The sequence below is a fragment of the Lichenostomus cassidix genome, chromosome 9, assembly GCF_008360975.1.
Source record: "Lichenostomus cassidix isolate B80296 chromosome 9, HeHo_3.0, whole genome shotgun sequence".
Lineage (NCBI taxonomy): Eukaryota > Metazoa > Chordata > Aves > Passeriformes > Meliphagidae > Lichenostomus > Lichenostomus cassidix.
The window spans coordinates 22,197,791-22,224,315 of record NC_139490.1 but is presented as its reverse complement, the minus strand read 5'-3'; the positions used below and the strand labels follow the sequence as shown (position 1 = coordinate 22,224,315).

Below are 26,525 nucleotides of genomic sequence, written 5' to 3'. Positions count from 1 at the left end.
TCACAAAACTGATATACCACTGAAACCCTCACCATTTTTAAAGTTCACTGAGGTAAGGCAGCTGCAGTTCTGCTAGGAATAGCAAAGTTTTTGGCTTTTCTAGCCTGAGGTCCTGCACTTTAAATGCAGAGACATTTGAGCTCAGTATTCTCAAACCAAGAAGGGACTTTTTGCTGCCTGCTGTCCTTCCAGAGGCTCCAGGTTTAGAGACCCCATCTCAGCACTTGCATCTTCAACACAGGAGATGCTGAGCTGCAGGCTCAGCACAGAAGCAACTAAAGGATCATTCACTCACCAGACCTTCAGGAAAGACTCCTGCTCACTGTGGGGTAAGTGGCACTCAGGCTGCACAAAGGCAGCTCTGCCACCTCCTCCACACCATCCTGACTGCATGGAGAGCGCTTGGCACAGGGTGAGCTGAGATCCAGAGTCATGGAAAACTACTGAACAACCTGAACATGGGACCAGGAATAGGGAGGGTGAGCTCAGGAATAAGAGGCTGAGAGAGTTTTATACCAAGATGCTATTTACTTTGAACAGTCATATTCAGCCACAGTATAACATGTCTAATCAATCCACATGGATACACCTACAACAGGTAATTAAAAAAATAATAAATGAAGACGCTAATAAATTAAGTACATTTAACTTAGATGGGACAATGGTCTTTGTGACAGCAGTGGCACAGGCTGGATCTGCACTCACTCACTCTAGGATGCAAATGCCAAGCAAGAAAATCCCTCTGGATTCCCCCTCCCTTCAGTCCTCATCCCACATATGCTTGAGACCATAACTGAACACTCGTGCTCATTGTCAGTGCTCCAATATCCTTCCCATTGTCACAGGGATCTCCACATTCCTCCATCCTCACAACATGCAACACTTTCCTTTTGCTTTCACTGCACCACTGCATTGTTCCTTCTGTTAGTACACAAACACTTTTCTATGATTTATATTAAAATCAAAGTCAGCACAGCCCATCAAAGCCACGTCCAACAGCATCTTGTGGCACTTAGCATATGTCAGTCCTTCCGTGGAGGCACCCAAAGGTGACAGCTTTACAAAAGAGAACAAGCTGCAAACATTTCAGATTTGATACAGAAATTTAATCGAGTCCACACTAATACTCCATCTGGAATCCAGTGACTTTTACACCTTCATGAGAAACAGAAGATGGATCCCACCCCAAACTGAAATATAAGATTAGGGATTTTCTGAAGTCTTTGCATGACAAAAGCATAAGCAACAGTGACTTTCAGAGGCTTGTTCTCCTACAGTGCTTAAATGCCTTGAAAACATCACCCACACCAGAGTGGAGAGTGTTTGCCATCCCATGCCTTACTTAACTCCTACTACAGGATAAAGAAACTGGAGCTGTGATATGAGAATAGTGATTGAGTTCAGAGGACAAACCATGCACCCCCCAGCACCTATCCACAATACACCAACACCTCGACAGCTCAGCAGAGACTCCATCCTCCTGCTTCCCTGGAAACTGCTGCCGTGGCAGCTCCTGAGGAGGAGAGCTGTTCTTGGAGAGCTGCAGTGGCTGTTCAGAATGACCTGTGGGGAAGCCAACACACTGTGTTCCCATTAGTCTGAGACAGCTGTGCCAGCGGGTTGATGTTGACAGCAGCAGGACGGGTTGTGCTGCCAACCCCATAGAGCAGGGGATGTCTGGGAGCCAGCAAGCCCTGGCACCCACTGCTGCCAGCCAACTGCACCACTGGAAGCTGCTGGTTTTCTCCCAGGTGTGCTGATCATCCAGTCAAAATGTACAAACAAGGTGGTACCTGCCTTCAGGGCAGGTCAAGGTGTTGCTGTACAGGTCCAATGGAACAAGAACCATGATGTGTGCACACTGGAGCAGTGCTGTTATTGGGTTCTCTCTAAGCAGGTTCAGCTGGAACAGACTTGACCCTCTTCCATACCATGGGGAATGGATGTGATTCCTGTCTGCAGCCCCCTCACTCCCACTTTCCATACTGGGGGAAACGAGCCTCCTGGCTCTTTGCTTTATCAACTCCAGAGACTCCTGTTCCCACCTGCCTCTTCCGTTGGTGTTGCCAGCAGAGATCCAGCTCTGCCCCACGTCACTCTGTGTGGCTGTCCTTCTCCTTGGGAAGCAGCAGGCTCGACCTGGTTGGAGAGCTGGTGGCTCTTTTGATCACCTCCATCCACCTGCCAAGAAAACACACGAGAAATGCTTAGCCCTCACTCACAGATAATCTTGTCCTTTGGTTATGAGCTGCACCCCTTTCCCAAACATCCCGAAACAATAATTTTCTTTCTTTTAAAAGCCTTCTGGGAAATGAACTCTTCAAATGAACAGCTTGAGATGTGGTAAATACCCTGCAGAACATGGTTGTCTGTCCAAGTAACAGGTCTACAGTGCTCTGACCTCCAGAGAACTCCCATGAGAGCTCACTGTGTTCTTGGTGTTATCAAGGATGACAAACTGACAACAATTATTGCTTTTCTTAACAATAAATTAGGGAATAGGTAACAGCCTTGCTCATGTTGAGAAAAAGCAAAGCCACAGTGAAAAAAGCAAGACAAACCCATTGTGAATTAGACATTTTCCCCTTAAGATCACTACATGAGCCCAGTACATTTAAAGAGTACAACTCATGGCTCAGGTAGCTGATAGCCAAGCTGTTCACAAGTCTGTGACGCTCTCCCAAGGAAGGGGGACATGTGACACCTCAGTAAAACCACATTCTAAAACAACCAATACAACCCTGCACAGCAGGACCCTCAGTGCAAGGGTTCTCCACAGTTAACACAGCAGCAAAGTCCTGTATGTGGTACATTTCACACAGTTTGGACCCTCTGCAGAAGCCCCTGAGAGCAAATAACTGTAATCATAGAGAATAATAATAAAATGTAATTACAGAGAAACCAGCCAAGTGAAAAGGAGGCCTGCACTTGTTGCTCTCAGCCTTGTGTTATAACTTATGCTTCCAAAGATTGAAGATAAAAGACAAAAACAAAAAAACCCTTTCCAGGACGTGGAAATCTGATTCCCAAAGAGCTGGTGGGGCTGGGTACCCCACAGCCCTTCCTCCCACATGCCTCCATGACTCCAAGGAAGCCCCAGACTCCTGGCACAAAGTCCAGCTCATGGCTCTAGGTGTATCCCCAGCTCCCCCACACAGAGAGGAGGGTTCTGGCAGAGGAGAATCTCCAACACCATCAGTGGGGAAAGGAAAGGAAAGGAATGTTATTCCTGAGAACATGCTGGAAGATCACTCAGACTAGGAGGAAAGAGAGGATGGGATGACCAACCACTGAGTTAAGAGCAGCTTATACACCAAGACAGAGAAAACAGAAAATTACCTCTCAAAGGTGTATTTGCTCTCAGCCCTGAAGAAATACACGTGGGACTTGAACTGCAGCTTGAAGACATAATCCTTCTGAATCCCATCTGCCTCCGCAGGGCAGCTGACCGTGTAACCAAGCAGTGGGAGGCTGGCCAAGGGATAATCATCCTGAAAAAGCCCAAGAGCACAGCCCTTAGTGCAATGCATCCCTGCCATGCAGCCCCTGTACCACAGGTAAGGGCTGTGCACTCTTGTTCAGCAGACAACAGGAGGACTCTTCTGCAAGGTCACCAACAGCTTATAATTAAACCTTCCCCCAGCTCCCTTCACTTATTTTATAATTATTAGCTTCTGCTCCTCTACCCATTTCTGCTTCCTGGGCTCCTTCCTCCCTCTCTGCACCCTTTCTATGGAACTTCAAGCACAGATCTGACAAAAAAAAGTAAAGTAACCCTCACAAAAGAAATGTGTCTTCAAGGCAAGAAGCCAGAATAACCTAGTTACTGGGTTAATAAACAGTTTATTGGGTTATTAAGATGAAAAGATTGTGCTACACCACGGTTCATTATCAAGCAGGTGCTGAATGCACCATGGACAGAAAAATTCCTGGAGCCTGTCAGGATGAGCTGAAGCCCAGAGGGGAGAGAAGTGGGCAAAGGAGGTCCAAAAGCTGCTGGGTTCCTCACATTCTTCAGTCACTGCATGAGGAGACATTTCCCCCTCACTCACAGAAGGTCAGAACCACCAGAACAGGAAATCCTGATTAAGTTCCACAAGAAGTGCTCATAGCCTTTCAGAGAGCACTTTCATTATGAACTACCTCCTTTTCCACTCGTTACTCTCCTTCAAACAGCAGTGAGTTTCCCCTGGAGCTGAAAGCTAAGGATCCCCAGGTCACCCCAACCATCATCCCCTCACCTACTCCTGCTCACCTGGTGTGTCTTGTAGAAGAACAAGCAGAAATTGGTGAAGACAACCCACAGCTTCTGCCAGCCATTGCTGTTCTTGAACTTCCTCAGCAAATACCCAGAGAGCTGGTTCTGGCACAGAAGGAAAAGACGACTCCCATGAAACCACAGGTTGCCATCCTGCTGCAGGTGAACAGCCCAACACTTGCTCCCTGGTGTAAAAGGCCTCCCAGGTATGGTGACAGCCACCAGGGCCCATCAGCCACCAGGGCCCATCCCTTTCAGCCACCCTTTCTTACATGCAGAAAACCCTCATGGAACACACTGTGTGAGAAGGGAAATAAAGCAGGACAGGAAGCAGAGGATGGCAGAGCTGGGAGATAAACAACACGTGGCAGCTACACAAAGCCAAGCCGGCATGGAAGGGGAACACCACTGCCTTGGAGTCAGCCAAAGGGATAAGGAAACCCATGGCATGGAATGACAGCACATGGATTTTGTAATTTGAGTAAAAGGATACATGTCAGATTTCCAGAGACAACCATTTTGTGAGGCATAAACAGGAAGAAATCCTGTCTCAACAAGGCAATGGTACAACTCTGCCTCTGAGGATGAGCATCCTCACGTGAGCAGTTAGGAAGCAGGACATTTTCCTGGGCATCCCATGCTCCTCCCCACCAGCACAACACGTGAGAGGCATCTTTACCTGGATCATGCACAAGTAATCAGACAGGGATAGGCTCTGGTTCCGGTACCAACAAACATGGGTGATTGTGTTGGGCCGTTGGGCCTGGCCCAGCAAATAGCGAGGAGGAAGCTCTGGAGAAACAGCAAGAGAGCAGAAAACTGAGCAGAGAAAGGGGGAGAGAAAGAGAAAAACAGAATGTTAGGGTGAGAGGAGTTACGCAAGAGAGGTGGCTGTCAAAGGAAAATGGATTGTGAAAAAATGACGGTGTTAGAACATGGAACAGATCGGAGTCAGAAGGAGTGCAAGAACTCATACATTCAATCCCAGAACCTGTAGCAAGGTGGGCTGGTTATCCGGGCACAGAACTGGGAGATGGTGTCTTTCCCAAGGTGACAGCAGGGAAAGGCCTGTCCCCTCCAACAGAAACCACAACAGAAGCCAGCACAAGGGCCCAGTGTCTGGACTTCAAGCCCAGGTCCCATCTATAGCACTTCCCTTACCAAGCTGATCCACATGGTCTCTATATCAGAAAAATGCAGGAGCTCCAGTGCCCAAACTTTTAACTCCTTTTAAACAAGTGCCTCGAGCAGAGCAGGACAGGCAGGCACAGACACATGCTGCAGTCCCTTGCCCCATTGCTTTTGTCTAGTCAGTGACCTTCTTTTTCTCTCCATGGTATTTAGGGTAATTCCCACTTCTGGAAGTCTTCCAAACATGCCAGCCTCCAGGAAGGTGTCCCACTCTGCTAAACTGCTGCCTAAAGTGAAACCATAGACTTGGTGCAAGCAGTGAAAGGAGTGCTAAACTGATCTGTCTCAAAATCTCCAGGATTCAGAACCCAAATGTGCCACCAGTGCTGCCTTGCACTGTGAGTAACAGCAGCACCACAGGTACCAGCAGCTCATAGAATCCTGGACAGGTTTGGGTTCAAAGGAGCCTTAAAGCTCATCTGGTTCCACCCCCTGCCAGGGACACCTTCCACTAGACCAGGCTGCTCAGACCCCCATCCAACCTGGCCTTGAACACCTCAGTGGGCACATAATGAACACCTCTGCTCAGCATGAAATGATGGTGCTGTGAAAAGACATTTGGCTGCTCAGTCCTGCCAGCCAGGGAAGTGCAGAGAATTCCAACTGATTTCCCTCTTCTAAATTCTGGGTGCAGTACAGCAGCCAACCAGCACTCAGTACAGCACAGTCAATCTCTAAAGGAAAATATCATGGATAGGGCATTTACAATCATAGAACCATTAAGGTTGCAAAAGACCTCCAAAATCATCAACCAACCTTTGACCAAATCCCACTGAAACATAGAGCAAAGTGCCACATCCACATATTCTCTGAACATTTCCAGGGACAGTGGCCCTACCATGGCCTTGAGCAGCCCATTCAAATACTTAATCACTCTGTCAGTGAAGAAATATTTCAATACCCAATCTAAACCTCCCCTGATGCAGTTTAAGGCCCTTTCCTCTCATTCTGTCCCTGTTTCCTGGGAGCAGAGCCTAACCCCCATCTGGCTTCAGCCTCCTGAGAGGAGAGGAAGCCCTCCTAGGGAGCCAGAAGAGTCCCCTTCAGCCTCCTTTTCTCCAGGCTGAGCCCCCTCAGCTGCTCCTGGTGCTCCACTGTCATTCTCTGGACATGCTCCAGCCCCTCAATGTCCTTCTTGTCATGAGGGGCCCAAAACTGACCCCAGGATTTGAGACACATCAGCAGTGCCCAGCACAGGGGGTGGCCAGTCCTCCAGCAAGGAGGACAAAACCCAAAGCAGCGATTCAGTCCTAGGACATCCTGCATTTCCTTTAAACTTTCCCTGCTTTGGTCCCTGCTGCATGGAGAGCAGAGCATGAGTACAGACACACAGACAGGGACAGAGGGGACAGGCATGCAGTGGTGTTGGATGGCCCATGCTCTCCCTGGCCACAAAACCTGCCCAGGCAGGATGGACAGTGAGGCGAGCGCTCGCCCTCGGTACCTCGACGGCCACACTGTGGTCGGTCATGGAGACGCTGGTGTTGCGGTACCAACACACGTGCATGGTTGTGTTGGCACGGTGGTGACTCTGCCTGTCCAAGGAGCTACGAGAGGAGTGAATGTCATCTTCGGACTCCTGTTCTACAGAGACCTCATCAGAGGATCCTGGGGGAGGAGAATTGGGTAGTGGTTTAAGAAAACTGTGCAATGGTGAAAGCAAGAGGAGCTGGGATTCCTGAGAAAGGAGGTTTTCTCTTGCCATGGTGCAGTTTTAAATATGTAGAGTTGAACTGGTTACACAGCTCCTCTGACCACTCTAACACATCAATCTGGATTTCATTACTCAGTTTTACTTGGGGCAGCTGACTCAGGACCAAAGGATGGTTTGGGTTTGAAGTGACCTTAAAGCTCATCTGGTTCCAACTCCCTGCCATGGGCAGGGACACCTTCCACTACAATAAGATCACAGAATGGTTTGAGTCAGTGCTGTGTCAAACAAATAAAAATGCCCAGCTTAATCTTGAGTCAAGGAACAGGACAGAGGGCTCCAAGAAAGGTAATTCCATGTTTCACCTCAGCCATAACACCACTAGACAGGCACAGGAATACTGGGCTGTAAAAGCTGACCTCCAGAGACAGCACATTTTGGACAACAAAAATTCACCATATGGCTAAATTGAGAAAAATCTATGTAAGAGATGAATAAGGACCTGTATTGGGAGCATTTCTGCTGCATTTAAAGCTACCTTGAACATCAGTCTAGGAAGACAAGCATATCTCTTTTGATTAAAATCAAAACCCAATTAACTCTCCATCATCATATTAATTATAAAAATACTTCATTTATGCCATCAAACTCACAAAAGGAAAAGCAGAAAGGATAGCACAAGGGGGCAGGAGCACCACTTACTGTTGGAGCGGTTGCACACAGAGTTTTCCAGAAGCATCTCGGATTTCTCAGTAGATTTCTTGGCCATTTCAATTGCCACATTTAGGTCTTCCATCCACTTGCCCATCTCCAGGCGGGTACTGGAAGGGAAGCAGTGGGAATGAGGATCCACCAGCCCAGAACAGTGACTGAGTGCCCCTGTGCTGAAAGCACAGGTCACTGCCCAAAACAAGGGACAGTGTCTTTCCATGAGATAAATAAAAACAAAATTAGAATTCCTCCAAAGCAGGAGTTTTCCAGAGAGGAAACTGACTTCATACAGCCTTCACCTCTATATTCAAGCCTCGAAACAAGACTGAATTAACAATTAAACACTTGGACTTTACAGCAAATAAAAGGAACAGACAGCTGGGGGTGGGTCAGGAGAGGAATTCTGGAGATGGGAGATATGAGCCATGATTTTTTTAAAGGATAAATAGCATCCCAAAGCACAGCCCATCTTTTAAAGGACATTTGGGATGCACCTGACATCTCAAGCCAGTAAAACCCAGAGCACAGGAAGAGATTTCCTTCACCCTCACAGGATCCACTGCAGGGTGAGAGCTGCACAGCCCTTCAAGGTGTATCTCTATCCACAGGTGTGCAACAGTGCAAGGTTTGGCTTTAGACAAAGCCACAACATTTCTTTGTTTTGGTAACCATCTCTTTCTTCTGAAAGCTTTTAATTTAGCTTTCCACACATGGTCTAAGCCCAGCAGCAATTTTTACTTTTGACAGGTAAGCTATTTTAAAGCTATTAAGCTATTTTGAAGTCATGACAAGGTAAAAATTATATTTATTTTTCAAAATTTAAGAATCTTTTAAGCACCTTATGACTCATAGCTGCTGAGAAATGGTTGATTTTTAAACAATTACATTTTCAGGTGTTAGTTTGGAATTCAAGAAAACACATCTGCATACCAAATGTATTGGCTCCTCTGCCATTACACACCTGATTTATATACTGTAGTGGTATTTTTCAAGAACAGATCACCAGGCAGTAAAAAACCCCATTATTTAAGGTTGAAATTTACGCAGCTGAGGAAAACTAGGATTACCTGGCTGCCACCACGATGGTTTTCTGTGCAGAATAGATAGTGAAGCAGTGTGGGACAGACCATTCATTCTCACTCTCCTCCACCTGCAGGAAAAGAAAAGATTTTCCTCATCAGTGCTCAATCACCAATAAACACTGAAACTGTCCTGTGGTGGCTGGGATTGGAGTCAAACAGGATTCCAATCTGGCTGCAGGAGGTACAGAACAGCAACTCTTTGATGAATACCACCTACTTTCAAGTCTATTTTGGCTCTATTTGAAAAACTATGGTGTGTTTCTACTGCAGGAGCACAAAACCACTTCCAACAGGGCAAGGAAAGGAAGGGCTTGGAGCAGATTTGGCTCATTACTCACCGGAGGGTCGAGCACTATCAGCTGCAAATCAAAGACAGAAAGAACAATCCTGTTAGAAAAGGAGTGGGGAGGCAGGAGGATTGGTTATATGCCATAGAGTGAGCAGGACAGCAAAACACCAGGATAAATCAATCCCTGTTTCCAGATGAGCCTCTCAAAGCAGTGTGAGAGTGAATGGACAAGAGGGTGTGCTCCAGCTGTTTTGCTAATGTGGAAGGAACAGGCTCATCTGATAAAGCTCTGTTTGACACACACCAAGGTCCAACTGCTGCTGAGACCAGCCTTGGAGCAGTCTGTGGCTTTGGTCCTTGTGCCCTGAAGGAATTCCTCAACCTGTCTTAGGCAAAGCCATTTCATTAACCCTGTGATGCAACATGGAACCACTTACCAGCATGCCATGCAGAGAGAGGTGTCCGTGGATTTTGAACTGATTTGTCCCTGTGACCCCTTTGCTTGTGTACAGTAACATATCTGAGAACTGGAAAAGCAGGAAGAGAACAATCAGTGTTCTGAAAGCAGCAGGCAGGGCCAAGGATTTTTTGACATCTCCTTAAAAATCTGATGTTTAAAGGCCACTGTAGATGCATGAAAAATGCCATTGCTCAGTCAGTTTGGCCAACTACCCTTAAAATCTGTTTTTTGTTTACTTTTAAGAGAGGAAATTAAATTTTAAAATTCTGTTAAAACTCTGTGCTGCTAAGGAGCCAAGCTGACCAGAGAGTAATGCCACAGTCACGTCCTCTTAAAACATCACTTATTCAGTCTCAAGTGATGATTTTCAACACAAGCACATGAAAACACACTTTCCCAACAACTTTATCTTGAAGACTTTGTTTTTATAAAAGTCAGAAGCAACACCCACCAGAAAGAACATCCGCTGCTGTAAGCCCTTCTTAGTGAGCTTGTACAAGCAACCTTCCCGGATAAACTCCTGCAGTGGAAAAGAAAAAGTCAGACAATGTTTGATCTTTCCTGACTCGAGGGAATTTCATTTTCATCCCAGAGTACACAGATGTTGATTGGTGCCCAGCAATGATCACTAACAGATTTCTTAGAGGCCCGATGACATTTTCCTTCCTTTTTTATTACATGAATCAGCTCCTTGCTGCAGCCAACATTTGAATCAGTGAAGGAAGAGAAGGGAAAGGAGCAGAATTCCTGTTGGACACCATCAGTTCACCTATCACACTTACATCCCACTGCAGTGACTGCCATAGCATCCCCAAAGCACATGCGATGCTCCTGTATTTATGCCCAGTACATCTATCAAAAACAAAGAAACAAAAAACCAGGCAGGAACTGCACAAACTCCTGTAATACTGAGGCACCCACAGCAGTTTAGCCCAGTGCTGTGGCTCTCACCATCCCTACCTTCTCTGAGGCTGCACCAGGCAGACACAAACAGAGCTGGGAGTGGGTTTGCAGTACGACACACCAGTTCCCACTCACACACACAGCACCATACCCCAGTACACCCAGTGTCTGCACTGGAAACATGAAACTGCAAGCAGAGTTTAAGCTGAAGCATTTCTCATCTATTCCTCAGAATACCACCAAGGTAATGGTCCTATCATCATGGGATTCACTAAGAGACAGTTACATGAAGCCTTTACAGCTGTCCCACAGACCAGAGGGGCAGCGATGGCAAATCCATGCTTCAAAGGCACTTCCTTGGAAATAAAACCAATAAAGGCTCTAAAAACTAAGCAGAGGCATTTACCCTGCCAGGTGCTGTGAGATTGTCTATGCCAATCAGGTCGTGCTGCAGCTCTGTGAGCTTCTGGAAGTTTTCCAGGCGGATGAGGCTGTGCTGCAGCTGTGATGTCATTTCTGTGACTTCCTTCAGTGCATCTGTATGGAGAACAGACCAAAGGGATCAGAGCAGAGCAACCCAGGCCACCCATTTCACCCCTGGAAAATTGAATCTGAAACTTAGATCTGAAATTTAGAGCTGATTTTAGAACAGAATAGTTCAGATGGAAGGGACCTACAACAATCACCCAGTCCAACTGCCAACTTAAGTGTATTTCAGAGGAGGGTAAATAGAGACTAACAAGTGACTTCCTAGCATTTCCTATGCTTCTGGAGATCGTTGTGGATCTCAGATTTTGCTTAAACAAAAACCAGCTGAAAGTAAATGAAGAAAATCAAACTCAACTATTTCTGCCAAAAATTACTTTGTCATCAATGGAATTTACTACACACACTTCTGATGCTACAAAACAAGCGTTTTTTGGTCACATTTTTATATCTAAATGACAAAGAGTTCGTAAAAAAAAATACTTTTTTTTTTTCCTGCTGAAAAAGGAGACAAGAAAAGGGCTAATTTTCCAGCTTTGGTTGAAACATTGGGATCCATCATGAGAAAACCACTTCCTGGAATGCCAGGAAGAGAAAGGCACTTACATTGCATTTGTGGACAGAACTGAACATGACTGAATGTAAGCGTTCAAGGCCAGGTTGGACAGGGCTCTGAGCACCCTGGTCTAGTAGAAGGTATCCCTGTCCATGGCAGACGGGGGCATGAGAGGAGTTTAAAGGTCCCTTTCAACCCAAACCATTCTGGCATTCTGTGATTCTCTAATTCTTGTCTTCCCAGAATTTTGGATGTCCATGGGAAGGGGTGCTGCCAGCAGGACGTGCATGGTGCTCACTCACTCCGGCAGTCGGCAAAGTCCCGGTGCTCTGCTGTGTAGTGTTTGCACAACCTCCCCAGGATCAGCTTGTAGTGCATCAGTCTCTGGATGGGTTTGAGCAGAAAGGTGTTGAGGGGCAGGTAGCAAACCTTCTGCAGCTCAAACTCCTTATAAACCATCTCCAGCTTCTTGAGGCGCTTGGTTGCTTTCTCCAGTTCCGTCAGGACCTCGTCATGCTTTTGGAGGTAACTGGTGAACTCCTGGGGAATCAGATAAAAAGTTATTTGGATCAAAGGAAAACAGTCTTTCATAATTAAAGAAAGTGGCAGGCAGCTCCCAGGCAAGGTCGAAATAGGTGTCACTATGGCCTGCTGGGAATACCAGATGCTGGTAGTTGAAATAGTCTCACCCTCCTGCACTCCCATTCAGGCCACTGGTTTTAATTAAATAATTACTACTACAGCACTAATGTAACTCTTCGACAAAGGCACTCTGCTCCAAATAAAGTTGACTTCATTTCAGAAGAAACTATCCTGCTTTTAAAAAATACATATATTTTTAATTAAATAACCTTATGCATCAAGGTCTCAATAGGGGAGCTAAACAAATAATTTTCCTTTGTTTTCTGCTGAATAACCAACCATCACCTTTTCTCAAGGTAAATGAAGGTGGCTAAATAAGCAATGGTGATACAAAGTCTTCCTGCAATTATTTTACTACATTTTCTTTTTAAATTGCTTATCAACAATAATTGTTTGCAAGTTACTTTAAGACTGACTGAAATAGAATAGGTTTAGATGGGATATTGGAGAGAAATTCTTCCCTGTGAGGGTGGTAAGGTCCGGGCACAGGGTGCCCAGAGAAGCTGTGGCTGCCCCTGGATCCCTGGCAGTGTCCAAGGCCAGGTTGGACAGGGTTTGGAGCAACCTGGGGCAGTGGAAGGTGTCCCTGTCCATGGCAGGGGGTGGGATGAGATGGGCTTTAAGGTCCTTCCAACCCAAACCACCCTGGGATTCTGTGATTAATGGAAATATTAACCCTGAGCTGTGATCATTGACAAAACAAAGAAAAAACACCCCTCAATAACCCCAAATTTCATGTCTCTAACCCTGTATCTACCTTCAGAGCACGCATGTTCCTGAGCATCACATCTCCAATGCGTTGGTAATCTCCTTTCACGTGAGCATTGGTTCTGCCTTCCCTGGAACACACAGAAGGAGGAATTGAGAAAGCAACATACATGAGGGATCAAGAAATGTCTATTTTCTCCCTCCATCTTCCCCTGTAATTCCAGACATAATCTTTAGCCACTTGACACTCCTATTTCACTGTTGAGATTGAAAACTTGGTACACTAAATATGGAAGCTGCACAAAACAGCAAACACAAAGCCATACTTAGAAAACTGAGAAAGGACTAGAAAGGAACTTGTGTGAAAGTCTATTTGAGAGTTTTACGATTCAGACCTCCAAATAAATGTCATATCATTTGTCAATCAAATAAATGTCATATCAAATGTCAAATCACCTCACGTGATTTTGTGAATTAATTTTTGTTCATACTTTGTTTATGTTAACACCTCCTTTTGAAAGGTAGTTATATTGTAATATATAGCATGTCAGGTCAGGAGAAAAACAAAGATTAAAAGACTGAAAACATGATCTGTGAAATAAACTGCATTGCAAGAACCAAACTATCATCTTAATTACAAAAATGTTTCCTAGATTTTCACCTGGAGATTCATTAACTGGAAGGTGTGGAAAAAATACACACATTATGTTCTTGATCTGGGGTTCCTTCTTTTTTCTAAGGCTTGAGGGAAACTATCAAATTATATCAACAATTGGACTTGATGATCTTAAGGGTGTTTTCCAACCTAAGTGATTCCGTGATTACAAAACCCTTAGTCTGGTGCACAAGTCATACAACTACAAGATATTATATACAAGGCAAAGCTTGAAAAATGGGCTTTGCACAACATACTTAGCACTTTTTTAATACCTTTCATTTCATAAAAGACTTTTCCTTGCTTCTATTAATGCAGAAATACCAATCATAGTCTGGTTTTGACATGAAGATGTAGAAAAAGGCTTACCAGAGTGAGAGCCTTTGTTCAATCTCTTTCAGAAAGCCTCGATGGAACTCATAGATGGGGTCTATGTTGGAGAAGAGCAGTGTCATCAGGCCCTCTGGCATGGCATTCTCCTTGATGACAGCACTGCGGAACCACTGCCAGAAAACCAGAAATTCCCATCAATCTCTGTATTTCAGAAATTTGTTGTTAGTATGAAAATTCCTGCTCCTGCAGTGATGGATGAGGAGAAAGTATGCACAGGGAAACAGCAGGAAGGAAGAAGAAACATTTAGGGAAGACATAATTTGTGAAAAATGAAAAGATGGTATTTTTTTCCTTGCCAAATATTAGCAAGATGACGCACATGGCTGGCTCTGGGCACAAGCTTGTTTCTGAATGCAATGATGGGATGGTTGGGGACAGCTGAGTGACAGTCAGTTACCCAGTGGCTGCCCCAGCTGCTGCCACACCACTGCTGCCACTTCCACGCAGATACAACTGCTCTCATACACCTGGAGCCCTGTGCAAGTTACTCAGCTGAAGACATCTCGTTGCAGGTCACATTCCACACTTTATCGCTGCCGGTTCCCAGCTTTCTGGCAGGGATGGGGATATTACAAAAATCCTCTGAGATGCCAGGGATTCCCCCATCTTTTAGGAGAAGTGCTGGGAAGCCTGTAGGAGGAATTGGAGTGAGATGGTGCTCAATGAGCTTGCAGAGAACACCTCAACTGAGGCCGCACAGCATTAAGGGACTCAAGCTTTTCTTTGAGGAGATTAAAACAACAGCCTAGAGAAAGGCAACAGTCCCAGTGCTCAGACATGGAGTTCATGACCGAAAAAACATCTTTTAGAAACACAGCTGGAAGTTCATGCTGCCCTCCAAACCAGGACTTACTTTACTATTCTGAGTGAAAGTAGGAGGAAGAAAGGGAAGCAACAAAACAAGACAAAATTCTTCAAACCCCCACAGGTTTGATGCCCTTTGCAATTGTCATCTGCTCTCAGATCCAAAGGCACAAGGCTAAAAGCTTCCCAAGGAAAACTGCAGAGAAGATGACCAGATTATAAGCAGAGCTGGCAGCAATCACTCAAACTGAATGAAAAACATTTTTAGGCTGTCCCTGTTCACAACAGTTTTCAGAGCAAAAGTTTGCCTAAGTCATCAGGATGGCACAGGCTGTAGCTGCTGGGGCAAATGATGGAAGTCCAGAGAAGGTATCTGCTCCACCACAGAAGGAGCTATGGAACAAGGAAGGAAACAGCTACTTAGCTAATGGATTATGCTATTTCACAGGAAGAAATTCCAAATTTTTCCAACCTAACAATTACAAATCTGTTTAAAAAAGGAAAAAAAAATAAAGTCAAACCCCCTTACCACTGTGATAACCTCCAGGTCTTTTAAATAGGTCCGTTCTGTGGCAAGGATCTCCTTTGCTATGAAGTATGCCTTGTCGGTGGGGAAGCGCTGAAAGGACACACAGACATCAAAAACAACTGAAATACAAACCTCTATTTGTTACTAGGCATAAGCTCAAACCTAACATCCACTTCCCCATTTGGGTGCAAATGGAGCAGCTCATTACTAACAGGACATCTCTTTGTTCCGTATCACATTCCCAAATACAGACTTTACTAATAAAATATTCCTTCTATTTCAAGAGTATTAAAAATTAATATCAATTATATGTCAATTATCACAGAATCACTGGTGGTTTAGGTTGGTAGGAAGGGACCTTAAAGCTGATCTCATTCCAACCCCCTGCCATGGCAGGGACACCTTCCACCACACCAGGGTGCTCCAAGCCCTGTCCAACCATGCCTTGGACACTTCCATTGCATGTACTTCCATTTCAAATCAAGGGAGCACTTCACAAAAACATGGAAACAGTTATTCCAAGGTTCCTAGGTTTTTAACACTCCTCTAACCAAGTAGGTGGAACTACAGCAGCATCACCTTCAAACCAGAGCTCTGGTCAGACAGATATTGTAAGACTACTTTTTCCTTGTACAATAAAGCTGTAAAGCTCCTGTGAAATTTAACTTAGTTAAATTTAACCAATTTAACATTGGTTTCCTCCTGGGTCAGTTTCACTTAAGACAATGTCTCTGAATAGACATTAAAGCCTTGGAACGCTCAGGAGTTGATCAAGCTTAAGATCAATAGAATAAAAAAAAATTCCCTTCTAACAAGCCTCACTTTTATAAATTAATTTCAGCCTGAATGAGAACACAAGCTGCCAAAACACTAGACCTTGCAGAATGTGGCAGAAAGGGTTGGGCTTCACGTCTAAGTCAGCTAACAGAGCGTCTGCTCATTATTTCCAAGCTATAAGGATAAATGAAAGGAATTATTTTTAAAATAACTATGGAAACTAATGGAAGAGTGATCAGCCAAAGCTATAAACTCCACCTCATAAAGTCTAAATGAGACAGGGAAGCTGCCAGTTGGGTGGGTTGTCTGCAGCTCAGCTCCCAGTTACCAGTTAAACCTTCCTCCCTCTGGCAAGCACTTACTCACACCACATCCATCCCATGGGTGTTTCTCAACAGCATCACAGAAGTGCCTGGAGGTGCCCAAGAACATGGTAAAGACACCAAAGAGCAGGAGCCTGTGACCTTCCTGCCTGAGGATCCTGATCCTGGCAGAGATACACTGGATAGGGCAAGCAGAAGAGCAGGAGCAAAGATCACACAAGGTGGGTTCTTCTTTGAGGCTGTATGGAAAGCTTTAGATCCCAGTGTGGGCCACTGATCCCATATGGAACTGAGTTTGGATAGTGGAGCCTTCCTGGCACTGTAATGGAAAGTCCTGGATCCTTCTCAAGCACCAAAGAGTCACCAAACCTCTCTGCAAGCAGGGCAAGGAGAGCAAAGAGCCTTCCAGAAAAATGGTCATGGAACTCTACTGTTAGGTGGACTTCTCTATCCTACTGGAAGAAATGCAGCAAATCCTGAGGTCTACATGGGGGTGAGGAAAACCCCACATCATGTGGGGAAATCCCTGGTTAAAGTGCTCACTGGTGGGCAGAAAGAAAGCAACCCAGGCATAGAGCAGAACCTAAACATAAGCACATCTTGAAAACCCAAAGTTGTTCCTGCTTAGAGACTCACTGCACCTGCAAAAATCAGGGGCATTTTTGTCCTACTCTTTCCACGAAGTGAGAATCAACCTTCCACAAGGCCAAAGCACTGCCCACCTCTCTGCAGACAGAAGGGTCAGCCATGGAGAAGACAGCTTCAACAACACAGCCAGCTCTGCTGACCAATGAGTGTGATGAGAAATTAATGATGAAATGGGTGTGAGAGAATTCACACTAAGCTCAGGTCCTCCACAGTTCAAGGGGAACACCCCCTCAGGACCCCTCTAAAGGTCCTGTTATGATCAGAAAGCATGACCTGGAAGAGCAATGCATGATGAGATGGATCAATGAGACCATGGCGAGATCGCATGGGAAGGAACCCAGGAAGCACACACCTTATACATTAACAAATAAGGACCTCTGAGGACCATTGTGTCCAACTCTCTGCTCCTTGCAGATCCACCTGAAAATAAACCATATGACTAGGAGCATCATCCAGATACTCCTTGATCTTTGTTAGGCTTGGTGTTGTGATCACTTCCCTAGGGAACCTGTTCCAGGGATCAACCTTGGGGTGAAAAACCTTTTCCCAATGTCCTACCCAAACTCACTGCCATTCTGGGGTACAACAGGTGGATTTTGAACACAGTTCCATGACACACTTTTCCTACTAAAACAGGGGGAGGTGGCCACAGTGGCCATGACAAGAATACACAAGAAGATGCCAGGAGGGCACTGGGCACTTCTGCCACAGCAGCACAACACACCTGACCAACCTGCAGCACTTCAGCCACCACATAATAAAACACAATCAGCATTCAGCAAGCACAAGCCCCTCACCTGGCACCTTCAGTGTCCAACAGAGCTCCCACCTCACACCTTCAATGCCCAACACAGCTCCCACACGGCACCTTCATTTCCCAGCTCCACCATGATCTTACCTTCCGTTTCATTTCGTCATCCTCTTCTATCCTGGCCCCGCCGGCGTCGCTCAGGACAGGGCTCAGCAGAGGGGATGAGCCGTGGGTCACTGCATTCAAGTTCACCTGAAAGGCTGGGGTCAAGCCTAGGGGACTCTTCAGCACAAGGGAGGAGAGCTGGGAGTGATCCACGGGGAGGCCTGGGTGGGAAGACAACAAGAAAATGGAGTGGAAAAGGAGAGAAAATTATTTCAAAGATAGTGCAACTAAGGTGATTATCCACTGTTACAGCAAAGCAGAATTGCAATCTCATATTATTTAAAAAAAGGCAAAAGAAAAAGAGCAAAAAGGTATATAGATACAAAGATTTCAGAGTGTATCTCAGAGCAAAGGGAGCATTTCCTGCATCATAGAGGTTTTATAGCAGTGCAGTTAGGACAGACACTGCACCAACTGCAGTTAAGGGAAGGATAAATGCTTATTGTCGAGGAAAAAGTTTTGCTGAGTAGCAGCACAGTTCACAACCCAGGGTTATACTGCAGGGACAAGAATACAGCTTTTAATTTTTACTTTTCAATATAAGAATTACTTTTCAATACAGGAAAAAGCTAGGATAAATTATTCCATGACTTGCCACTCCAGAAGACAAAGTATGTTAGAAATACATTCAGAAATCAGGGTATCTCCAAAACTTGTCCAAACAGAAAGGAAAGCCTATTGCTATACAAAGAGGGGGCATGGAAGGAAGTTCATTCCTGGCTCTTCTAAGCATACAAGCAGAATAATCCCAAGGAAAACAATTTTGCAGCACTGAGTATTAACTGGATGGACACAACCCACAGCTAAACCCGTTAGAAGCAACAGGTACTTCGTTGTTTTAGATTATTACATGTCCTTTTTAAAAAAAGAATTATTATTTAATTTGTGGACCCTTTAGAGATTTCTGACACATCACAGTGAATTTAAGCCTCCTCTTTTCAGCATGCAGACACCCTTCAGGGCTGAAAATGACCATTCGATCAGCTTTCTTGGACCAAAGGAAGGTGACAAACACACTATGCCCACAGCATTCCTCCTAACCTCACATACTATTTTTCTGACCTTCCCTGTGATAAACAAATGAGTTTTCTCAGATCAGGCAACTAAACCAGTATCAGCACTTAAAAATCTACAGCTCAAAGCCCCTCCCAAACCTCCCCAGCAGGATTTGCTGTGTCACAAGTGCTAAATCACCTGCCCCAAGACAAATGGGGAAATCAACAGCCAACCCCAAACTGCCAAATCATAATTTCCCAGCCTACATAGAAATCATCACAAAAGGCTTTAAAAAAAAAAATCAGCCCTCACAGATATCCAGCACGTCCTCACACCGTCACGGGTGCTGGAGGAGGAGTTGGGAGCTTTCGATTCCCAGCTGCTCAGGCTTGGAAAGCACACCCAGGGCGAGGCAGCCCCAGCCTGTAATTCCACATGGACAAACGCAGGAAGCTAAACAGTGCTGCACTCGGTCACCTGGAAGAGATTCAGATCATCCAGGCTGCGGAGTTAACTATTCATACACTAGTCCAGCACCAATTCTGGAGTAGATTTTTGCTTCTCCCTGAGCATTTTGTCCATTCACATTGATTTTAATATCACCCCAGGAAAGCAACACTGCTTGGTATTTGTTTCACCTATCCAGGCACAGGATTCAAGTTTGCTTTTACATGCCAGGAATGCTGAAAAAAAAAACTTCCAAACACATGAGCTTGCAGGGGCGAGGAACTTCTTTAAGTTCTCGGAATTTAACATGAAGTAGCAAAAAATTCCAGAATCTGTAACTTGAATTGCTTCCAGACAGCCTGAATGCCCAGAAAAAGGGGGAGCAAATGGGATAGAATTTGCTACAAACCACCCTGCTTTTTAAGTTGGGTTGTTCTACCTTTATCTCCTCCAACAGAAGATGGCCAGTATTAATTTCAAACACTGAATCCGAAAGCAAGAACTTCTGCCCAAAGCCAGTGACTGATGGGAATGAGAGGCACATTCACAGAATCACAGAACAGTTTGGGTAGGAAGGGACCTTAAACCTCATCCAGTCCCACCTCTTGCCATGTTCAGGGACACCTTCCACTATCCCAGGTTGCTCCAAGCCCTGTCCAGCCTGGCCTTGGACACTTCCAGGGATCCAGGGGCAGCCACAGCTTCTCTGGGCAGCCTGTGCCAGGGCCTCATCACCCTCACAAGGAAGAATTTACTCCATCTAAAACTACCCTCCTTCAGCTTAAAGCCATTCCCTCTTGTCCCCACACTTCCCCTTTTTTTTTTTTTTCCTAGAAGAGGCTACAAGAAGTCACAGAGAAGCTCAGGTTAGCTTTTTGGCTAACATTTGCTTCATTAAATATTTGATCTAAGCTCTGTGTGATGGTGTGTCTTGGCAGATGATATTACAAGGGAGGACTGAAGTTTTCATTCTCATAACCCAAAGCTTCTCCACCAGAGCAGCACAGGAGGAGTCCAGGCAAGCAGGTAGGATATACAGCAATTCCTCATTCTCACAGAGAAGGATGGTAAAGGGAGAAGCCATTTCAACTGCTGTTCAATGTAGAAAACTCCTGATTAGGTAGAAATGTTGATGTGAAGATCAAAATATGTGAATGATTCCCTTTGACATCAAACCCTGGTGCTCCAAGGTCTTTCCTTCCCCACAGGCAGCATCCTACAGTTATATTAAAAGGAATTATTCTTTCAGAGGGATGTTTCTGGGTTTCAATGTTCTGCATGAAGTGGAAATTTGTTCTTTACAAGTAAGTCACAGAAACATCCCAAAATGGTGTCTGTAAATGCTGTGAGCACAAGCCAGGCCTGCATGCAATGACATGGGAATTCAATGCTGTAGCTCAGACTATAAGATATAGCTGCATCCTGTACACAACAAATTTCTGCCTCCACATCACACACAAATGCACTTAAGGCAACATTCAAAAATGCATCAGCCTGGTGCAATATCCCACATACTCAAAGATCTTTAAGTATACTAATACTTTTTAATTACACTATGTAGTTAGAAACATCTAACCTTAAGCAAACAAACCCACAATTTCATAAAGACCAGCATGCACGCAATTGAAATAAAAACTAATCAATAAAACATTTTGGCATCACTTCCCAGTTATTTTTTCAGCAGGTATTTCCATTCTTCAATCTAAATTGATTGGTCAGCCAAAACAAACAGTACATGGTCTGTAAGCGTTATGCCTGGATGCTTAAAATAATTCAAAGACAGACAACTAAAATAGTATCCCGATAATACAGAGCATTATGGGATGGACAAAAGCTATGTGAGGGTCAAATGCCAGCAATGGCTCCTTATCAAACGGAGTGTCTCTTGCATTTCACAGAAAACCTTTAAAGATACAACTTTATAATTACGTCATTGCTATTACTACTAATTCAAAAGGCAAGGCTGTTTTCAGGCTAAAGCCCTGAAGAGGCAGATCAGAGGACAATGGGAACCTGCCCAGAGCCTCCCTTCTGCCCAACGCCCTGCTGAACCCATCACATGCACTGACCAAATGATTATTTCTAGGGTGAAAGTATTATTTCTAGAGTGAAGTCATTAGCAAGCTGATGTACTACAAGTAAAATCCTGGATGATATTTTCCCTATCTTCCATATTGCAAAACATCACAACTAGCAGATTTTCCCCCTGCAAATCTTCCCTTTAAAATGATGAGAAATAGCCGGGAGATAGAGAATCTTGAAAGTCACCTAAGAGCCTAAAAAGCCTACTAATAAATAAGAGACTTTAAATTCAAAGATCTCTTTTTTATCCTACTACAGGTACAGGTCATGTGAAACATTAAAGCACATTTATAGCACAGTGCTGTGTATCTGTGAAGTCACACCTACATGTGGGACTATCAGAATCCTAAGGTTGACCCCAGTTTTATGACGACACCCATTAAACAGCTGACACAATCCAAAACAACCACCCTTCTTTTGCCACCTTTCCACCTTGTAAAAGCTGTTTGCAGGGAAGAGGATTTACCTAAACATTGGGCACAGACACCTGAAGGAGAACCTGTCAACTAGAAAACATGCAATTGCCTCCACGTGCTATGCTTGCAAAAAAGGACAATCTTCCAATAAAAACAGAGAGATCAAGGGACATATCCAATTTAAAAGAAAAGGTCTCCACAATAAATGTAATTCCTGCAAAGAAATATGAGCTTCTAGCCCCAGTTGTATCCCAAGCAAAAGATCTGCACAAAGCAGGAATTTGAAACCCACACACCAGTGTTTGCCTACTGTGCTCTATTTTCAACGAAGGGGTACAGGGGGAAAACTGCCTGGAGAAAGCTGGGAATAAAACTATAAGATGCCTTGCCTAGGAGAACAAATATTTATTCTATTTCAAAGATAAGGGTAATGAAAATAAAGCTAAAAAGCCCATGTTGTCATTTATATCAAAGTTTTCCTTGTTTTATTGCATAAACAATTAAAATTATGAATTAGTACAAATCTGTAGGTTCATAATTGGCAATCTGAACAGACACAAAGATACTCAAAACCCCAACATATAATTCAATTAACATTTACCATATAAAAGATAAAATTCAAGAGATCAATTAAAAAATTCCAGCTCTCTTTGTTTGAATGTAATCCTTTCCTGGCAAGAGTAGCACCTAAGGAACTGGGGAGTCCCTCTAGCCAAGGCACACGTACCCCTGTATGTACCGATAAATGGCAATTCTGTGTCTCCAGCAACTGAGGAATATTATGACTTTGGAAAAGGCACAAGAACACCCTCCCACAGACCAGGTTCAATTAATCTTGTTCCAAATTTGAACCTCCAAACCTTCAGTTCAGCCCCTGGAGTAATCCTATGGGAGCCCATGGGCAGGTAATAAATTAAGTGGATTTTATGATGCCTTTGGAACTGTAAAGTCTCCCCATCTTCAGACAGACAATGTATATTTACAGGCATATATATACACACAGCACTTGTGACAAGTGAGGTGTAAGAGCCCCTAAAAATGACAGGCAATGACAGCTAAAGGACTATATTGAGACCTGTGATAACACTCATTCATCCATCAGTACTGAGTAATTATGGCTTACTACATTTTGCAAAATGACAATAATGGGAATGACTTACCGACAGGTTTGCACCAAAAAGCATGAAATTATAACAAATTTTATTAGTGTCTTCACAAAAATCTTACCCCTACCAAGACTTGCAACTAGACAAAATCTACCACCACCAAAATAAAAAAAAAAAAGCAATAAAAATACCCAACAACAAACCACAACCAAGCCATCAAAAAACCAAAACAAAAATCCCTTAAACAAAATCACCTATGACCACAATACAAATAAGCACAGGAAAAAGGAGATCAATACTTGGTATTATCCAGATCATTCAGCAACTCTGAAATTCACTGGAAATTAAAGTGAAAGTTGAGAGTAGATTGATATATTGCCCTATTCCACCCTAAGATATAATATGGCAGGTTCTGGGAATATACAGCATGTATTACTTTACTAATGAATGAGTACTTTAAAATTACAAAGTCTATGCACAATAGATAACACAGGTTAGTAAATTTAACAAAGCTTAACCAGGAGGCAGATAGGTCAGAGAATATTCCATGACCTATGTTTTGTGCAAATTAAGTTTCATTAACTGCATAGAAGATGATCAAAAATGCTCTGATGTAGCATTTTACATTTAATGAATGTGTTTAAGCATTTAAGAAGGGATTTAAGTACACACATAGAGAAGTACAGGTGGGGATTAAATTGCTCACTGAAAACACCCATATTGGTGTTTTAGTCACAGGGCAATGTTCAGTTGAGCAGCACAGAGAGCTAAGCCCACCAGCCTGACTCACTGGGAAAAGCCATAATGCTGGCATACATCCTACATCTGCATGTGTTTGCTGCAACAGAACAGAGAGCATGGAAAGATGGAAAACAGCCCTGCTTTGCTGTGGAGCAGCAGTGATGGTCCCGGGATGCTACCTGTGCTGAGCCAGCGCTGCAACAGCTGCTGGGTGCACTGTGTAGAGCAGGAGAACACACCTGGAAACCCCTGGGCTTCTCCTGCTGGAAAAACAGAGCACTAAAATCTGTGCAATGGCTAGAAATGCTAGTACCTGTGTGTGTCCCCCAGCTTCCCACGCAGCAGGGGAGGAAAGCAGATGTGCAAGAATGCACCTGCAGAGGTGCATGTAGGGAGGAGCAGGGAGACAACCAACCACTCACTGTCCACAGACTCACAAAGTTTACACCCAGGTTTTATCTGCTCTACCTCAGCTCCTCAAATGCTTCTTTCTTGCATGCAATACTCAACAAAGATCTCCTCGATATCCTCATTTTTCCTAAAGAATTTCCCCTGTTTTCTATGCCATGTGGTTCCCGCAGCAGCAGTCACTGCCTAGGGTCTGTGAGGCTCCTGGCTCTCACACTGCCAGCTCACTGCTCATCTTCATGAAAGAACTCGTGTACTCAGAAAACAAACAGGGATCAGTACCAGCAACTAAGCTTTAGTATCAACACTGTAACAAGAAAATAGAACAATACACAGGGAATAATGCTGGAAGTTAAGTGGCGTCGCCAGGACTCAGGACACACCACGCTGCCCTCCAGTTCACCACTTCCCTCATGCTACCCAAAAGTAAATGAAGGGGACAGAGCAGGGAAAGACATTCCTTCTCTCACCTTCTCCTGCCACCTCAGGAGACAGCCAGGGGAGAAGAGGATAGCTCCACTGCACTGAAATAACCCACACATGGTGCTCGAGCTGCCTGAGAAGGTCTGAGCTGTCGCATTTCCTTGAGGGCAGCTGGCTTTCTCTCCATCTCTACTGGAAAGTAAATCTGAACTTATGTCTCTGAAGGAAATGATGAAGAGCCTTTGCTCACAGTTTTCTTGCTATAATAAAAACTCAACTTATGAACTAAATTTTCTGCTCTTTTCTGTCTGTCTGGGAAACCTTGAACAAAACAACACAACTCAGCAAGCAAAGGTATCTTCAGAAGCCATAGGGCTTTGGAAATCAAGTGAAGCACAGAAGGAAGCCATGACAGCTTCATGCTATCAGTCAGCCAGAGCACAGACAGAACTAGCAGGACCACAACAGCAGTTCTGAGCTCTCATTCTGTAACTAAAACGTTCATCTAGACAGATCTGTACCAGGGACAAAGCTCCCCTTACCTCATCATCACCTATGGATCCACACAACTTGTCATAAGCTAGAGGATTGAAATCTTAGTCACACCATTCCTTTAGAAAACAAAGGGGCACTACACTATGAATCTTATTGCTTTCTTTAAAAAAGAAAAAAATCCCTAAGATTTAGAACTGCCAATAAAAGATCTGCATGGCTGCAAAATACAAGAAAAACATTGAAGATGCCTTTTCAAACTAACTTTGGTGCAAGAAGGCAAATTGGCAAGTCTGTTCATTGAAAATACATGCAGCTTTTTCCCAGGATCTTTCAAAAACTGAGAGAATTTAGTTAGATTTATTCCCATATTAAACTATTCTAAAACATTTAAGGGAATGTTTATGGTTGAGGCACAGGAATGAAACAGCAGCAGCCACAGTTACACATAATAGCTGAATCCTGATTCTTTTTTTAAAAGATTAAAGACATCAACAGCCTTTCTCTACATCTTTGTCTCTGATGCTATCATCTCTTACAGAGTTTGCAGACAGAATTCTGTCTTTTTGCTGGTTTTCTCTTTCTTCCTTAGGCTACATAATGTAGTTTATTTTGAGAGAAATCAGACCAACCACCTAAAAAGGCACCAGCTCTGTACACCACTGCAGACCTCCTCCAAGGCCTGTTTCAAAATGTCACACCACACACCCACAACATCATCTCCACAGGCCTGAATAAAGTCCCACAGAGAGCCAGAACACACATTCCACAGGAAAGAAATAAAATAGAAGTAACATATAAAAAAAGATAAAAAAAGAGCACCTTGTGGCACTTTACTGGAGGTCTGAGCTAATACTTTGTTCCAAATGGGCTTTGTCTTTCTATGCTGCTGGCAAAGGGGACAGGTTTCTCATGGGACAACAGAGATTCCACTCAAACACAAGATAAAAGCAAGCATTGCGAAGAATAGTTATACCTTGGTAAAACTAAACTGGAAGAAATGGGTGACTAAAGGAAGTGTTTCACCTCCTTGTGTTCTACCTCATGTCGAGAAGTATTCCATCAAAGTTTTACTTAGCAGAATTTTGAGAAATAATAGTATTTTTTAAATTTTTGAATAAACAGTGAAGGTCTTTAATGATATATCAAGACCACATTTAAACTGGTATCAGTAATATTGATCATAAAGTTACTTTTATAACTAAGCTGCTTATTTTGGAGGCATCAACTGTATTAGTATCTCTGCAAAGGACTGAAAACCCCAAAACCAATGATGCTTTCCATCACAAGATTCGGATCAGGTGTTACAGATTTCCCATTCTTGCTTGTATATGGTCTAAAAAATGCTCTTACAAGCTGAAGCTCAGAATTTCACTCCCACAACCTGTGGCAGTAGGGAAGGATATTTCACACTTTTTGCTGTTTCACCTCA

The 26,525-nt window shown here is 44.0% G+C and overlaps 1 protein-coding gene across 9 annotated transcripts in view; it reads right to left on the bottom strand.

Moving 5' to 3' along the window:
- Nucleotides 1-508: 508 nt before the first annotated feature.
- FARP2 (FERM, ARH/RhoGEF and pleckstrin domain protein 2) overlaps nucleotides 509-26,525 on the bottom strand; it is a 65,940-nt gene continuing 39,923 nt past the window's right edge. For 3 of the 9 annotated variants that reach the window (XM_085069846.1, XM_085069847.1, XM_085069848.1), the window contains exons 14-28: nucleotides 17,965-18,143; nucleotides 15,319-15,408; nucleotides 13,962-14,095; nucleotides 12,987-13,068; nucleotides 11,890-12,127; nucleotides 10,952-11,082; nucleotides 10,094-10,162; nucleotides 9,620-9,709; nucleotides 9,232-9,252; nucleotides 8,879-8,961; nucleotides 7,803-7,921; nucleotides 6,894-7,057; nucleotides 4,256-4,363; nucleotides 3,340-3,491; nucleotides 509-2,181 (exon numbers count right to left, since the gene is read on the bottom strand). In XM_085069846.1, coding sequence (XP_084925972.1) covers nucleotides 2,094-2,181; nucleotides 3,340-3,491; nucleotides 4,256-4,363; nucleotides 6,894-7,057; nucleotides 7,803-7,921; nucleotides 8,879-8,961; nucleotides 9,232-9,252; nucleotides 9,620-9,709; nucleotides 10,094-10,162; nucleotides 10,952-11,082; nucleotides 11,890-12,127; nucleotides 12,987-13,068; nucleotides 13,962-14,095; nucleotides 15,319-15,408; nucleotides 17,965-18,143 — 1,748 coding nt within the window. In that variant the 3' untranslated portion in view covers nucleotides 509-2,093. Of the gene's footprint in view, nucleotides 2,182-3,339; nucleotides 3,492-4,255; nucleotides 4,364-4,937; nucleotides 5,078-6,893; nucleotides 7,058-7,802; nucleotides 7,922-8,878; nucleotides 8,962-9,231; nucleotides 9,253-9,619; nucleotides 9,710-10,093; nucleotides 10,163-10,951; nucleotides 11,083-11,889; nucleotides 12,128-12,986; nucleotides 13,069-13,961; nucleotides 14,096-15,318; nucleotides 15,409-17,964; nucleotides 18,144-26,525 lie in introns of those variants that run through there. The other 6 variants (XM_085069850.1, XM_085069851.1, XR_014854134.1 and 3 more) reach the window with 6 other exon arrangements.